We start from the raw sequence: 16502 nt of genomic DNA, 5'->3' as shown, positions 1-16502 counted from the left end.
CACTATTACTACTTGGCTTAACTCAAACAAGAATATTTCCGTTTCTGAGACTATGGTACGATTGGTAAAAAATAGGCACAACTGTCCGTTTGAAGTCGTTTGTGAGAAAAACCACTAATATACCTATTCGCCCATCACCCAATATAAAATCAAAGTCGATACATAGGGTCTATATGTTTTGATAAGGAAGTCAGAAGGGCCATTCCGATAAAGTGTGTTAGAAAAAGTTCATAGCGTGAAGAACTGTAAATCGAAGGGATTTCTCCAGAGCTTTCGGTTCCTCTATGATGGGATAGCAACAGGAAGCAAAACATTAAATAGAATATATTACACACCGAATTTCGTCAACGTTAAAAAAACAATTTTGTTTTTGTCTTAGATGTTTCCTCAGATATTCTACAAAATAATCAAAATTGGTTTATTTCGATTTTCTTTATGAATCCTTCACTTTGACCCATATTTCATGTGCAACCAACTCGGCAGCGGCGGCAGAATGCGTCACCTTTTTTCGTGTACAATGTTTGATCTTTAAATAAGTCTAGAACAACACGTTGAATGGATACCGGGTGGTCATGTCATCAAAATTCAAAACCACCATCGATATTATACGTGGCCATGCTGTTTGATCATGAAATAACTTTGGCATTTTTGATTAAATGTAGTACATGTACTTCTGAATAGCTACCTGTGCATTTAATGTTTGCTAGATCTCACTCCGCCTACATGATTTGATATAGATATCTCTATAGAACAGTAAATATCGAATTTAAAAGATAAATTACTTTAATCATTGAGCAGTAGGATCAGTTATAGAATGTTTTGGATCACATGTAAAAGCTACTGTTATAGCATATCTGACACCACTGATTAATCTTTCTACACGATGAAGATTCTCATGACCAGATGTAAAAAATGAGACTCGACCTAAAAAAAGAAATTATGAATTGAGTTAATACAACAGGAGTATTGATAATTATAAGATATCTTCTAGAAGACCTCACTGCATTTGAATCTTGAGACATGTTTATAAATAATGAGTTCAGCTTTAACTTATATTTCAACACATTAAAGTTTTGCAATAAATCCTTTTCTACCACTGCCACCACACAGGGCTTGACTTATGGTGCAGTCAGCTTTGAGCAACTTTACATACTAGTATGGATAGGTTGATATAAATTCTTGTCATTGGGTCAAGGTTTGACTGGACCTGATTGATCTACAGCTAATATGGCATACAGAAACCAATTCTACTCACCTAGTCTAGGTTCAACTGTTTTGTTGCCATCTTTATCAATGAAAATAAATCTACCACCAGTAAAATCTTCTTTATAAGTTGATAAATACAATAAGGCAGTGTAGTGGAATGACCCATAGGTTTCCTATGAAGAAGTTTATAAATAAACTGCATCAAAAATATTCTCACACATTTCAACAGGAGGTGTTAAAGTTTTTAAAATATATTGGTACAACATCTATGTTGAACTGGTCATGGCATTTCACAATACAGTCAATGATTCAATATTTCAATATATAGTGAAAACACAGTGAATTCCTCATTTTTTCAGATAAGGGGACTGTGATCTTTTCCCACAATTCAGAAAAGTTAGGCTACTCTGAAAATCTGCTAGGAAGATAAAGATGGAGGTTTCTAACCTAACAAATTTGACCTGCCCAGTTCCTCAGCCATGATAATGATTCAACTCCCATAAAAAGCGACATCAGCATCAAATGTCTGGTCCTTCTGTTGATGAAATTACATCTGAGGAACTGTGTAGGAAGGGATTTGTCCTGCTAAGAAGCTTGATGGGATTCCCCACACAAAATCAAAAATACCCATGGCCCGTAATATGCCCAACAATCATATTGGAGGTCAATGTGTGGCGTATAAAGACTAAGGTTAAGTGGCATGTGGGACTATTGTTATGTTAGTATAGCTTATCTACATACCTTACCTACTACATACCTTATCTACATACCTTATCTACTACATACCTTATCTACTACATACCTTATCTACTACACACCTTATCTACATACCTTATCTACTACATACCTTATCTACTACATACCTTATCTACTACATAGCCTACCTTATCTACTACATAGCCTACCTTATCTACATACCTTATCTACTACATACCTTATCTACATACTTTATCTACTACATACCTTACCTACTACATACCTTATCTACATACTTTATCTACTACATACCTTACCTACTACATACCTTATCTACATACTTTATCTACTACATACCTTATCTACATACCTTATCTACTACATACCTTATCTACTGCATACCTTATCTACTGCATACCTTATCTACTGCATACCTTATCTACTACATACCTTATCTACATGTCCATGCCAGTATTCATCATGTATGCTTTTAGCCTCTGTCATATTCATTCTCGAGAAAAACGTTGGTTTGGTTAAAAATAATTTATTTTTAGGAATCTTAAACTCTCTTGTTATAGCTTCATGAATACTGTTTTTAACTTTTCTAAAAATTCAAATGAAATGATATGTAAAATTTCCTTTTACGTCTTTTGAAAACAGTTGATAATGTGTGCAGTGAAGAATATCTGACAGCTCATTTTAATGTGAATTATCAAAATCCTAATCTCCAGGCTTGCTGATCTACCAATAGAGATTTTAAATGAAAAATAATCAGCCTACCTATAAATACTAAAGTCTGTTTCTGATAATAAATTAATTTGTTGATCTTCTATCAATCTGTAATAATATCAAAAGAGGTTGAAAATCATTTCAGGGGTCATTTCAGTAATTACAAAACTCTCTTTAAAATTTTAATCAAAACATATAGGGTGGTCTATCACATTAATATGATTTTACCTGTATATATTTATAAAGGAGTTATCTTTAGACAAGGCACCAGAATGAAGATCTAAAATGGAAGCCTGAAGAAAAACAATAAGAAATATTAATACAGAATTTCAATCATGTTGTTTCTTAGAGTTTCACGCTATGCGATCTTCAGACAACTAAACTTTTTTCAGCCTGCAAGTATATTTTTAATAGTGCAGATTAGTGACAAAGTAGAGCCAATAGATATATTAATAAAAATAACATTTTACTTAATTACGGTACTAAAATAATGGTGAATAGAAACATCATAATAAAAAGTTAAATATAACAAAACTTAAATATCTACCCCTCCATTGGAACCACCTAATGCTAATCCTTTTTTAGCCACCATTAGTAAATGCCTAGCATCCTCTTTGCTTACAATATTATCCATAACAACTCGACCACATTTCTTTGGCTTACAATCTAACATGATGAATTCAGATTGTATTAGCATGTGTAGGCCTAGTGGGTTAGTGGAAAATTGAATGGAGAACTATGTATCATATAAGTTAAACAATCAACATGGAAAAGTCAGATGATTTTAGGACCAGTATCTTACTTTTGAAAGTATTAGTATAATGGCACATACAGTTTTATAATAGTTTAGATATTTTCTGCATATGACTGCCATTCCTAAGGTCATGAGCTTTATAGTATTTTTGAATATCCTTTTAATTATGTGTTTCCAGCCAAGCAGAGAATTTTCATTTGGAAAGTTAACTACAGAGTTTTTTGCTCATTCTAAAATAACAGTGTTGGCTTTTATCAATAATTACCTTCAAAGTCTTCTAAATTGTAATCTTTAGAACATGGTACTTGAAAAATTAATCTATCAACATTAGGAGATACTGGTACCAATGTTTCTATATTTTCATGATGAAATACCCACCAATATATAACAGCTATTAATCCTATGTTAACTGCAATAATACAAGGAACAGTATAAGGTTTGTCAAGTTTTTTGTGGTTCTTCATCTTCTCTTCTTCTGTCTTTTCTACATGTCTGAAATAAAACAATAAATCTTTTTCAATTTTCAACTCTCCTGTAGGGATGCCATTTGAATGACTTCAATTTTCCTTAGAAAACTTGTACAACTTCTATCCTTGACAATGAGACACTGGAATGAAAAATTCATAGAATATTTCTGATATTGTGACACTACATGCTTCACAGAAAATATTCAATGGAAAAGGAACAACTACTGTAGATAAATTTAAATCTCGCTTAGATTTGGTCTCCATACTTTTACACAATCTAACATAATGTGTCTAGTTCTAAATTTCTTAAATCAGGTTTCCGACCTTTTCTTCTTTAGTCTTACACCTTTCAAAATCCTTGATCAATTGTATAAATCTTTATTATTTTGTGATATTTTCTAAGGTTAACCCTGCAATCTTTTATTATGTCGTAGCATATACTGACAAGACATTAGGCCTATCCCCAAAAGTTTCAAATTTACTGGTTGAAAACCCGTTTAATATAACCAGAACAATGATTTCTAACAAACCTGAGCTTTATTCTCTTCTTACCATTCATATTGACTCTGGGACAAGGTTTTAGCAATATGAATATGAAATGATAGTAGACGTAGTTGTAGTCTATGTTGTTGATATTCGGATTTGACTTAAATAGGCTACACTGCTCTACACTAGTCTAATCTAACATTGTCATTTAACGAGAATTGAATAGAATTTGATGACTTGATTGAATGAGTCTTGATCAATGACATGCATACAATATTTCAATATCATTCAAGTTATGAATGTGTTTAAACCATCATGTTTCTGTAAATTGGACGGAAGTTAACGTGTATTTGTTTACAATTTTCAAGTGTTCATAAAGGGACTTAATAATAGCTAAAATAATTGGAGTTGCTTCCCATCTATTATAAATTTATATTTTTGATTATTGCCAGAGATAATTATATTGAACATTACAAAAAATGTTGGCTAATTTAAAAACAAATGTGGTTTAACCAATGTCAAGAGGTCTAATTTAAAGAGATATTCAACTGTTTTGCAGGTCGAAATTTTGCTCAAATTTGTGAAACTATAAACCAATATCTATAGATATTTGCAGTGGCAATTCTTACCCAAAGTAACTGGGAAATTTAATTCTTCAACACTCAATATTCTGGTAAATGATAAAACCGATTCAGTTCGGTATATCACAGCTTTAAATTTAATAACTTATACAATTATCTACAAACATTTACAATCAGTACATTCCCTTTAAAAATTGATAAATTTACAATATCTTGATTCATAATAAAATAATTGTAGCCTTCAAGATCAAACCTCAAAATAATGCTGATTTAAATAAATGAAGAAATTTGAATTTCATCATAAAAATATATATAATATGCAGATATAGGCTGTTATTCACAATAAAAGCAAATTTACAAAGCAAAGCCTTAAAACTTATTAATAGAAGCTAATAGGGCCTTTGTTTATTATTCCACAAAATCTTTTGTCTAATTAAACGAAGTGGCATCAGGTGTTTCAAAAAAATTAACATGTCTCTTTGTTGGCTGAATTCTGCTACAGAAATAATTGAGTATAAATTATTGGGATCTTCAAAAAATTTCATAGTTTTTACATTCAACAAATTTCAAATTTATATCAAGCACATGAAAAGAGGCAGATTTGTATTATTGAACTGGAGGGTGTGGCATGATGGGTGGAAGTGGCGGGGAGTCTCTGATTGGTCGAACGATGGGTGTATGACGCTCCAGAATATCAGCAACATCAATAGCTGGATTAATAATTTTGGTAGAAATTGGTTTCATATTTTGATTATCTGTAATAAGATCAATTCTTCTTATGAACTGAAAGTAGAAAAACAATTCAATTGACATAAAAACTTGCAATTTGTAGTAAAAAAAAAGATTCAAATCGCCACCTGTTGATCTTCAGGAGAATCACAGAAATAGCACATTGGTTGTTTATATTTCAAAATAGACGTAATGCACTTCAATAAAATATTTTATACAAATTATAATTATCTCTAGTATTTTATACTCACCCTGCCTGGACCTTTTCTTATTCTACCAGCTTCTTTAACAATAACACCAGATGATACATCTATAGCATCAATCTGAAAATACACAATTTTTGCTTATAATAACCATCCAAAACATGTTCAATCAACAAAGAATTACTGTTTTAAGGATGTATAACAAATTTATTTTTATCATATACTTTTATATTATTTTATATTATATGCTCAGAAATATAACGTGGTCAATTCCAATTTGGAGTTTCTGTGATTCAGTGAATTTAAAAATGTTGATATGTACTGTGGATATACAACCCATCATCATGTCAGCTGGTTTGATATTAAATGTAGACTTACCAGTGGAGGTGGTAGAGGGGTAATGGTGGCTTGTTTTGAAGTTTTACTGACTGAAAAAAGAAAAAATTGAATTTAATACAAATTTTGCTGTAATTGACAGAGCTATAAAGGGACTGTATCAGAAATGGTTATGACCTGATGAGGAAAATAAGGTCATTAGACTCTCTCTAACTTCTAATATAGCCCACTGAAGTATTTCCCTGCCATGAAGACGGTAGAATCTGATAAAATTGTTACCTGAGGGAGATACACCATCAGTTTTACTGTGTTTCATTGAAGAAGATTTGGAGATTATTTTACCAGGTGTTACAAAGCGACCATGTCTCATGGCCTCTAGTCTAGCTTGATTAGCTTCTACTGTAGGATCTACTATTTTATATCCAACTCTTACTCTACAATATAAACAACATTCACAATAAAAAATATTCAAAAATAGTGGCATGTTGCATCAATTCAACTTTACTTTATTTAAATATAAACTTATGCCAGTGTCAAATCATCCACATTTGAAACCATCTGTTTAGATCAATTATCAGACCCATCTTATATTAAAACTTACTTGTGTTGTGGTAGTTTATCAGGATCAATTTTTACCACTGATACAACATTACCACAATCATCATAAATAACATCTTTATTTCCCGGTGGTCGACCTGCTTGTGCCTACAAATATATCATTTTTGTATTGAAAGAAGGATGAAGGATTTTAAAACTCTACAGTTCATTGTCGTATCAGAACAAATAGATGGTTCTAACTGCAATCCTCTCAATATTTATTCAACAAATATTACCTTGAGAATGGAGTGACAGGAAACTGGCATTGTAAATAATCCACTACCACGATCTTCAGGTACAAAACTATTCATCAGTTCTTTTGTTAGTAAATTCATTTCTGATTCTTCTAATGATTCTGTTATTCGACTGACTCCAGCTGATCGTAAAGGACCACGATGTGGACGGTATTTTACCCTCTTTTTATTTGGCTGAAAAAAAAGAAATTTTGTTTGTTTAGTAGACTTTATACTCTTCAAATCTGCCTATATAATGTAATAATTTTATAAATAGAATTACATCTGATACATAAAACATACCAACCTCTGGTGGTTTGGGTGCTTCTTCCACTTTTTCTTTTTTTTCTTCTTCATCATCTTCCTCATCATCAGACACTTTATCTTCTAATTCTGGAGGATCTTCAGCTAATATTTCCTCCCTGAAAAATTAAATAATATAAATAGACATTGTATGATATTAAGTTCAATTGCTCTTATATATTAGGGCAATATGAGCTTTACAATTTACATGCTTTTTCCTTCTTCTCATTGGGCTGAGTAAAACAAGCAATGCATGTGATAATAAATATTTTTATCAGGGGACAAAGTTTTTGACAATATTTCAAATTCTATACAGAGTTCTAAAAATAAATTCCTTACTTTGTCATTTCTGGTTCAATTTCCTCTGTATCAATAGCAGGTTCCTCGTCAATCTCTGGTATTGGAGTAATCTGGGTTTTAATAAATCGTTTTGGTACAGCACCCTGGGCCCAACAATCTGTCACAGCTGGTTCTGGCTCTATAAAACAGTTAGATTAGAAAAGATATTTTCATCTTCACAGATAGCAAATCAATGTTCATGTCTTTTGGGACAAATATTTGGGCAAGTTACCCAAGTCAAAGAACAAGGATAAATTATTTATCAACATGATCAGACATCACACATTGACCAATAGAATAGCTCACCTTCATCTTGCTGCCATCCAGCATCAAATTCCACTGATCGTTCACCTTCATCTCTCATTAAAAACTGCCACTGAAATAAACAAAGTGAAACCAGTATAAGTCAACAACAACAACACCAAAAATTTCACAAAGCCATCAATAGTATGATTTGCTTCACTTATTAATCAAACCTATCAAATATAATAGCTTTGTGTTGAAGGCTGATCTTAGCTAATCTGTATTTGATTCATACTTTTATACTTAATAGATAATAAGAAACATTTCTCACAAGTTGGAATAGGTCAGCTTATATCAGCTAACACAGCAAAAAGGTTAAATAATTGCAGTCAAGTAAGTTAAGTAAGTTATGAACTATTAACAGTAAGATATATTATTTGACAAATCAATTTAAGATACATTAATTATAATTTTAAGTTATTACCTCAATAATTTGGACAATGGCTTCTTTAGCTTGGCTAATGGTAAATGGTAGAATTTGTTTTTCAATGTATCGTTCATGAATGGTATTCATTGTTCGTCCGATAACTTCATCCACAATATCTAATACAAATTCCTCGTCTGATTCTTTTTCTAACATTGTCATCCTGAAATATAGACAGTACCAGTAATCATCGTTCGGGATCAGTGTTTCAGACTACCTGTAATTTTCCTGAACGATGATCCGAATGACTCAACTGAACCTGAATCATTACTAGGTTGTCACAAGACAAGGAAACTAGACTTGCGCCTGCTCGACACTGCCACATCATCATTTGTCAATGCCATGTTGTCATCGAATAAATATTTGAGAAACATCACATCGTTCTTCATCGCATCTCATTGCATCCCAAGTACAATCATTAAGTACCATATTGAAAATTTCAATTAAAACTTAAATTTGTAGTAGGAACCAAACCATTGCTTAAATGAGGTTTACTCAATGAGTATTTTTTATTGAATATAAATTACCTAGATCTTTTTTTTTGAAATAACTTTGTGTTGATGAAAAAATGAAATATTTGTACAAAGCCTATACAATGATTAGTAAAACATTTTCTTAAATTTGACTGAAAATTGTCCTCAAGCTCTGCTGATATATTTAATCTCACATAGCCTAAATATCAAGGTAAAACTAATATAACGACAAATGTGTGAAGACAATAAAAATTCCCAATCTAAGTTCACGGAAACTCCCAGGCCTGTCAACATTTTTCTGAGTAGGAGGATGCACCAGCATTAGCAGCAGGGTGCATCTGATTGTGATTGACACTGGAATTTGCAGCAGAAGAAATGATTAAACAGTACAGTCTTCTGTTTATGCAGGGATATAGAGCTGTCACGATATATCGGTGAATCGATGTATCAATACTTGGCGATACATTTTATTTCATAAAAAATGTGAATTTATATAAGTTGTTTTATGATGTAACAATTTTTTCGCTGCAATTGTTAGAAACTTTGTATAAGACAGTGGAAGCTAACCACTTCTATCACAGTTATAAAGTTATAATTTAATATATATATAAACTTTGAAGAAGAAATGTTAATTTTTATATTAATACTCCATATCGCAATATGTATCGTGACCCTTGTAACACGATACGTATCATATCATGGCATAATTGACGATACCCAACACTATAGGGATATAGAAGAAATATCAAAAATTCAGTTTTTCGTCTGAACTAAAACTTGATTTATTGTTTCTTCTCGTAATGAAAAAATAAATGTTTACACTACATAAGTAAGTAAGTTAATATTATAAATCACAGATTATGTTCTAGTAGACAGATTATAGATGTTGGTTATTAAATTCATAAGCACCACCGGATGTTTTGATTAGCACGAGGAGTATCACAATTTCCAATTCAAAACAGCCCGCTACAGCACTCGTATGGACTGTAATTAGTTTTTCTGTTGGAATAAAACATTTTATTGCAGACATCATTTGATAGAAATGGAGAAAAATGTTTGGAGGAAATAAAAGTCATCCAAAGTCGCAAAGAAAAAAAAGGCAGTGGCATAGTCAACATTTCTGTCTTTGCAGCCATTAACACCATGTCAATCGTTGATAGGTCTACACAGTGTAGACACAATTTACTGACCTAACCGTGAGTTGAAATCGATCAACTACGCACTTCACTAATAAAATAACATATCCACACTACTATCCACAACTCCATCACAATTCAACACCTGGTTAATGTTTCAGATCGGTGAGTAGTGAAAATTATGAAAATTTTCTCTGCCATTACCTTGAAAGCCATCAGCGATTTAATTGGCTGTTAAAATGTTATGGTCAAGGTCATGAACTTTTAAAGCGATTGTCATCCAGTAACTTGAATGTGTTAGACCCTATTTACAAGGTTTATTGTTAGACTAGCAGCGGCATAAGTTTGTTACGACCGCAAGATTCCGCTGTTGACCTGCTACTGTTGACACACCACTCTACAAATTTTATCTTTATTATCTGCTACATTAAAAAGTTAATTTCTTTCATTACACATTTTGTTAAAACACTGTAAGTGAAAAGTCAAGTATTACAAAACATTAATTAACTTACCAATCATTGTCAAAAAATTTGCCAGGAACAATCTCTTGTGTAATAACTGGTGTCTGGGAGGCTGGCGGTTTCCCCTTTTCTGCTCGGGACTTTGAAACAGCAGCTCGAGACATTTTGCTAGTTGTTCTTAACTTAGGCCAACAAAATCAATTCTTTCACAGGAAATTCAGTTTGCTGTTAGTAGTTGTCCTGACAAAGTTTTGCTATATTTATTTTGTTTCTCTATTTTTTTTGGAATGATCTCCCAGTTCGCAAATCGCAACTAGATCTACCACTGTTTTCTTAGTGGAATTTCACATTTTCTCTTTTTCCAAAACACCAACTAACAAATTAATAACAAATCTGTGGTGATTCTATTTGACAAATTAGCAATTGATGCAGAATATTCACATGAAACAACAAAAAAGTAATTCAGTCACTCGATTGTCGGCCATTTCCGGATGTTTACGTTTCTATGACAATGACGCTTTAGATTTATTTTCACGCAATAACGAGATTTTTAGATAATTTATACCGATTACTTAAAATTTGATCTTTAAAAATACAAATAATTCTTAAGCCTTGAAAATATCAATTTCATTTCATATATTTATTTTTTTTTATTAGATTAGAGAAAAATTCCAAAATTGTCACGTGATCATTTTAGAAAATGGCTGACTGAAATTTTGAAGAAGTGAACACTTGTAATAAATATGTAACAGGTTGGTTATATAATCCACATTAACGATTACAATTTTCAACTATGGTTTTTATTCAAATACATACTGCAAACATGTGAAGAAAATTACTATATTGCTCTACGTGAAATAAGTTAAACAATTATCGTTGCTACCGACGCGACGCTCGCCTTTTTGGCTTTAATGCACTCTGCCTGGATTTCTCGGCCTTTAGCTTTCTGACAAAGAAGAGTTATTTTCTCAGAAGATGTATTGCAAAGCCAGATAGCAGATTACTCTTAGTTGTATGCCTACTGCACATTATCACAATCTATAATATAGATGAGACATGAATGACATGATGATGAGTAAAATATGATATTTGTGTATAGGATCTAGTACAGTGCTTCTCAACCTTTGGCTTTATGATCCATTTCCCTGATTGAGATAAATATTTCTCTCCCATTTACTAGTGTTGAAACGGTTAATAATTTTGATGAACAGGGTAATATTCGGCAATAACCTTTTGTTACCCGGTTAATTCCAGTTGTTCACTCAAAATATTCTGACTGATGTTTCTGTGGATATGAAAAAGCAACTAATTGGTGATTATGAGAAATTACCCTGCACTACACAGAAAGATTTGCCATGAAATTTGGTTAGGTCAACCAACAATAAGTGACATTTTGAAAAATAAAGAAGAATCTTATCTAGGTCACTGAACTACTTTATTAACATGTAGCGCATATGTTAAAAAATCTTGAAATTGAGTACCTAGTTTGGACCAGTATCGCAGATTTGTCAGTTTCAGGCATGATAATCTTTACAACAAAAATCAAAGATTAATTATGTCATGAATTTTATGTCTAAAATGTTCTCTTTCAACTTCTAGTTAAACTTGACGGTTAACCGATAATCTCAAATCAAACCCAATTACCTGTGAAATCCTATCCGAAATTGGTTAAATGATTAACCGTTTCAACACTACCATTTACCATTTACCGCTTACTCTGTAAAACATCAAAAAAATTAAGCATATATCATATAACCCCCTTTTCCTTAAATTTCAAATTTAACCCGCTAAGAAATTTGAATTCATCCCTGGGCACCCCTGATCTAATATGTTTCTCAAAAAAACAATCAATATAAGCTCAATATGATTATTACTGTACAAGTACCCCTCATTTTGTTTCAGAAATAAAAGTTTTGCTATTTTAATCTGATTTTAAGAAAATGCAAAGTTTAATGTTTCAAGTTGATGGACATGGTTATGGTGTACCTAAACAATACCATTCAGGTACGTAAAATAAACAATTAGAATGTATAATTATTGGAATGTATAGATCCAAATTATGAAAAATCATAGTTCGTGTAGAAGTATGTTAAAAACGATAGCTTTTGATCAATGTTATTTTAATAAAAGAGATCAGAAACTTATATAGTATAAGTAATTTATAAATATTTTTTTCCTTAGTTCATGATTTTGGTAAAGATCATATAAGAGAAAATGTAAGACGTATGAGACAAATTCAGAGACAAAGTAGAGAAAAAGAGAGAACCAGTCAACAGCCAGTGAAAGGATTATGGAAATCCAGTAAATTTGAAAATGTGCCATCTAAAGTAGCTTCTGAATTGAAGGTAAACTAGACTGACCCACTTATCCTTATCAAAGTAAGAACTTGAGCAATTATTAAAGAGGCTGACATGGACAAATCCTTTTGTTTTGTGCTCTATAGGTTAAGGGTCAAATCTGTAGGACGTTTAATTGTATGACTTTATTGTTGAATTAGTAAGAATTTATATTGATCTTATATATTTAGGCCTAGATCTATTGAAATGTATGTTTATCGATAATTGTGTATGATGTGGTCGTATTTTTTCAGAAAGAACCCCCTGCACCCAGACCACACTCAGCAAATTATCTAAGAGCTCATTCAAGATCAGGTCCATTAGTGAAAGTATATAGTAGACCATGTACCCCTGAAGTATCAGATGATCAAATATCAGTTCCTTTAGCTAATAGTAAGGTAAGTGTAAACTATTTGTTGATTGCAATGTTTGCAGATGTCTGATAATTTATTCTACTATATATAAGTTTTTGATAACTGGCTAGTCAATAAATAAAACATTAAAAAGTCTGTCAAGCTGCCCTAAAAAATTTGTTAGTTTGGCTAAAATTCCTTAGAATGTTTAATTCAAATGGAAATTCTAAAAAAGGTTCTAATTTTTTTTATGTGAATTCTTTTTTTTTTATTTCTAACAAGAATGTGCAAGCAAATCAAGCCTTATTTAAAAAAAATTTTCTTTTGGCTTGTGTCTTTGTTAGATTCTTTAGTGTCAAATCAGAGAAAGTAATCCATTTCAATGTCAGAAACTTCCCTCATTTGAGCTCTATATTAGCTCTAAAATTTCTTAATTTTATCCCTAAAATAAAACCTTATTTGATAGTTATGATAATTTGTTCCTGATAATATCATAATTCAAATCTATATCAGTTTTAGAGTCTCATGGTTATCCTCTATATGTACAAAGGTTAATTCAGAAAGTATTGTGTTAATTTGTCTTCTATCCATATGAAATCTTTTCAACACAAATGTTATATTTTTTTCAGGCAAATTTGATCCGAAATGATGTAGATTTTATCAAGGTCAATGGTGTATCAGTTAAACATGGAACTATGTTCAAAAGTCCATCATTAACAGCTCTAGATGAATTAAAAGATAAACAAGACAAAGAGATGCAGAACTATCATAAGGGAGAGGTACCAAAGTAGTAAGTATTTATTGTATATGTATATAAGATATTTTATCAGCAAGTTGATTTATGCATGATAAAGGGCTTAAAATATCCTTACTTCTGGAGTCCTCAGTGCTGTCGGCCTGAAGAATAAGATGACAGGTTCATTTCACAACTACTTGTGACCTTTGAGAGCAAAAGAGGTCTAGTTAGGTTGGGACAATGGTCATTAGTTCTAATCTAGATAGGGTGTGAAAGTTTTATATCCAGTTCAACTAATTTAAATGTTAGTGCACATGAATGAGGAAAGCTGTTGCTGGAAGCAATCTATTCAATTTTAATCTTTGTACACTTCACTAAGGAAGACCATTGCCATTGTCTCAGCTGCCCTGCTAAATTTTGAATCTCTGCTGCTCTATGTTATAGTAAATATTTCTGTATAGTTTAAGATCCAGACAAGCCCAATGGAAGAGGGAAGAAGAAGAAATTAGGGCTAATACACCAGATCCCAGCATGCCACCAGGTCATAGAGCTCTTAGTGATAAAGAGAGAAGAGAAACATTGAATTTACTCTATAAAAGTAAGTCAAGATGGCTACCAATATATGAGTAATATTTAAAAGACAGTTTCCTATTAAACAAAACTTTTGTCATGGTTGTTGATGAACATGGTGAGGGTGGAGCTTATGTCAGTAATGATCTGTGCAGAAAAACATCAGTCATTCCTTATCTCTCAACATTTTCAGAGTAAAACATCGATTTAAACTAGTTGTACCACAACACACCAGACTCTTGTTTATACAATGAAAAGATCTAAGGGAATTTTTATTTCAAGTTATATATCTGTCTACTGTACTAGTTATAAGGTCAGGGCATATTCATTCAACTATATCTAAATGCTTTCATTTCTTTCAGAGCAACAAGAACTACAAAACCAAGCATCCAAGTTACCACTACGTACTGACACAGTCCGAATTCGAACAGTTAAAAATGACCTTGAAACGAAGCTTTGTGAGGTTGAGGAGGCCATCAAGATATTCTCCAGACCTAAAGTTTTTGTCAAGATAAACCAATGAAGAATTCTAATAACTTTGAATGTAGATATTATTATCTAGTGTGACCATTGTGATATTTTAGAGACTGTCCTATCTATTTTATCCTCTCTAGTATAATCAAGGATTTAAAAGATTAATGAATTTGGCTTATTGTAAGTCTGAGATGGTTATCTGGACTGTGATGGTATTCAATTGACCTATTTATACAAATTTCATACATGACCTTTATCATGTGAAGAATGAAGAAGAAACTTTTAGAGATGATGTATATCTGTTATAAAACAGGAAAGAGTTTATCAGATTCAGTAATAGCCATTTGAGAGTATGAAGAAGCCATGTTTCAGACTAAAATGAAAAATATATGCACAGTAATTTATTCAGAATAAATCAAGAAAAAAAGAAACAGACTTTTTTGACCTTGACTCATTTATAGCCTCAGTATTTGCAAAATGTGACTTTGTTATTCAACTAACATTTTAAAGACTTTCCGTCCATTTTAATTCCATTACCATGATTGGCAAGATATGACCAAAAATTCCTTAGTTTTAATATATTATACTTATTATTTCAATGATTTTGTATAATAATCAACTTATTTATTTATAAAGATATTTTACTTAGAAATATTGTTTATTATTACATAATGTGAAATGTCCATGTGCCTGTTAAAAACTTGTAGGCAACTATTTCAGTGAGAAATGTTTGTCTACCTTCAATGATTCATCACCCTGGGTTTTCAATTTTATGTCCTGAATCATCATTGACTGCACTCTGTATATATGGCTCTGGTTTTGATTAAGGGTTATGTCCTATTTTAATACTCACGTTTGAGTTTATTGTGGCCTGAAGGATATATATATTGCCTTAAATGGATAGGAAAGTTAAGTTACACCTTTGTAACTGGAGATTTTCAAAGCGTTTTCAGTCAAGACAAAGAACTGACATTGAAGATAGCTCAGTCGTTGGATTAAATTTCAAACCATTTCATCATCCATATATTGTTCTATAATAGGTCATAATGCACCCTCCCCTGGCCCCCCCCCACCCCCCACCCCCCCACCCCTATTTAAAGAGACTGGTCGGCTGTTGACGCCACTGGTGACTTAGTACTGTGGAGTTCTATTTTACACCTGGATATTCCAAATTATAAATACATGGCCTACTTTGGCTCGTAAGTTTCAATTGTAAGGCTTTTTGAGTTTCTGTATTTCATTTCATATATAATGCTAGTAATGGGTGTGTAATATATTTGACATTATACTTGATCTATCACCTTTTAAACCAATTTCTCGTGAGAAGCGCAAGACAGGTCCAAGATATTGTAAATTGAATCCTATTGTAAATATATATTTGTGTGCGTGACACATGCGGTATATATATTTTGTGTATTTTATGGTTTTTATACTGTGAACCAAACGTTTGAATTGTAGGCTCAGTGCTGCTATATAATCCTATACACATTCCCTGGTGTCAAACATTTTTGGTAAAACTTGTAAAGTTATAAAATAATACATAAGCTTATATGTCTTTTCCACCCTCCTAAAATATA

The 16502-nt window shown here is 31.9% G+C and overlaps 3 protein-coding genes across 3 annotated transcripts; 1 reads left to right on the top strand and 2 right to left on the bottom strand.

The window, feature by feature from the left end:
• Window positions 1–787: 787 nt before the first annotated feature.
• Window positions 788–3849, bottom strand: LOTGIDRAFT_106996 (hypothetical protein; the record flags this gene model as incomplete). Its single annotated transcript, XM_009063757.1, has 7 exons — window positions 788–924; window positions 1256–1379; window positions 2353–2506; window positions 2683–2739; window positions 2860–2924; window positions 3179–3297; window positions 3651–3849. 7 exons carry the CDS (start codon window positions 3847–3849, stop codon window positions 788–790), a joined length of 855 nt encoding a protein of 284 aa, XP_009062005.1.
• A 1100-nt stretch (window positions 3850–4949) lies between these two features.
• LOTGIDRAFT_229244 (hypothetical protein) lies at window positions 4950–10947 on the bottom strand. Its single transcript, XM_009063756.1, has 11 exons — window positions 10508–10947; window positions 8387–8549; window positions 7966–8035; window positions 7660–7798; window positions 7325–7439; window positions 7021–7212; window positions 6789–6892; window positions 6467–6621; window positions 6230–6279; window positions 5900–5971; window positions 4950–5702 (listed from the first exon to the last, which is right to left on the bottom strand). Exons 1-11 carry the CDS (start codon window positions 10618–10620, stop codon window positions 5526–5528), a joined length of 1350 nt encoding a protein of 449 aa, XP_009062004.1. The 5' UTR covers window positions 10621–10947; the 3' UTR covers window positions 4950–5525.
• A 207-nt stretch (window positions 10948–11154) lies between these two features.
• LOTGIDRAFT_210448 (hypothetical protein) lies at window positions 11155–15574 on the top strand. Its single transcript, XM_009063755.1, has 7 exons — window positions 11155–11208; window positions 12359–12460; window positions 12638–12801; window positions 13047–13190; window positions 13775–13935; window positions 14343–14479; window positions 14814–15574. The coding sequence occupies exons 2-7, from the start codon at window positions 12397–12399 to the stop codon at window positions 14972–14974; spliced, it is 831 nt and encodes a 276-aa protein (XP_009062003.1). The 5' UTR covers window positions 11155–11208; window positions 12359–12396; the 3' UTR covers window positions 14975–15574.
• The last annotated feature ends 928 nt before the right edge of the window (window positions 15575–16502 follow it).

Source organism: Lottia gigantea (genome assembly GCF_000327385.1).
Source record: "Lottia gigantea unplaced genomic scaffold LOTGIsca_6, whole genome shotgun sequence".
Taxonomy (NCBI): domain Eukaryota; kingdom Metazoa; phylum Mollusca; class Gastropoda; family Lottiidae; genus Lottia; species Lottia gigantea.
Note: the sequence above shows the minus strand (reverse complement) of the source record. Positions and strands in the feature narration are given on the sequence as shown.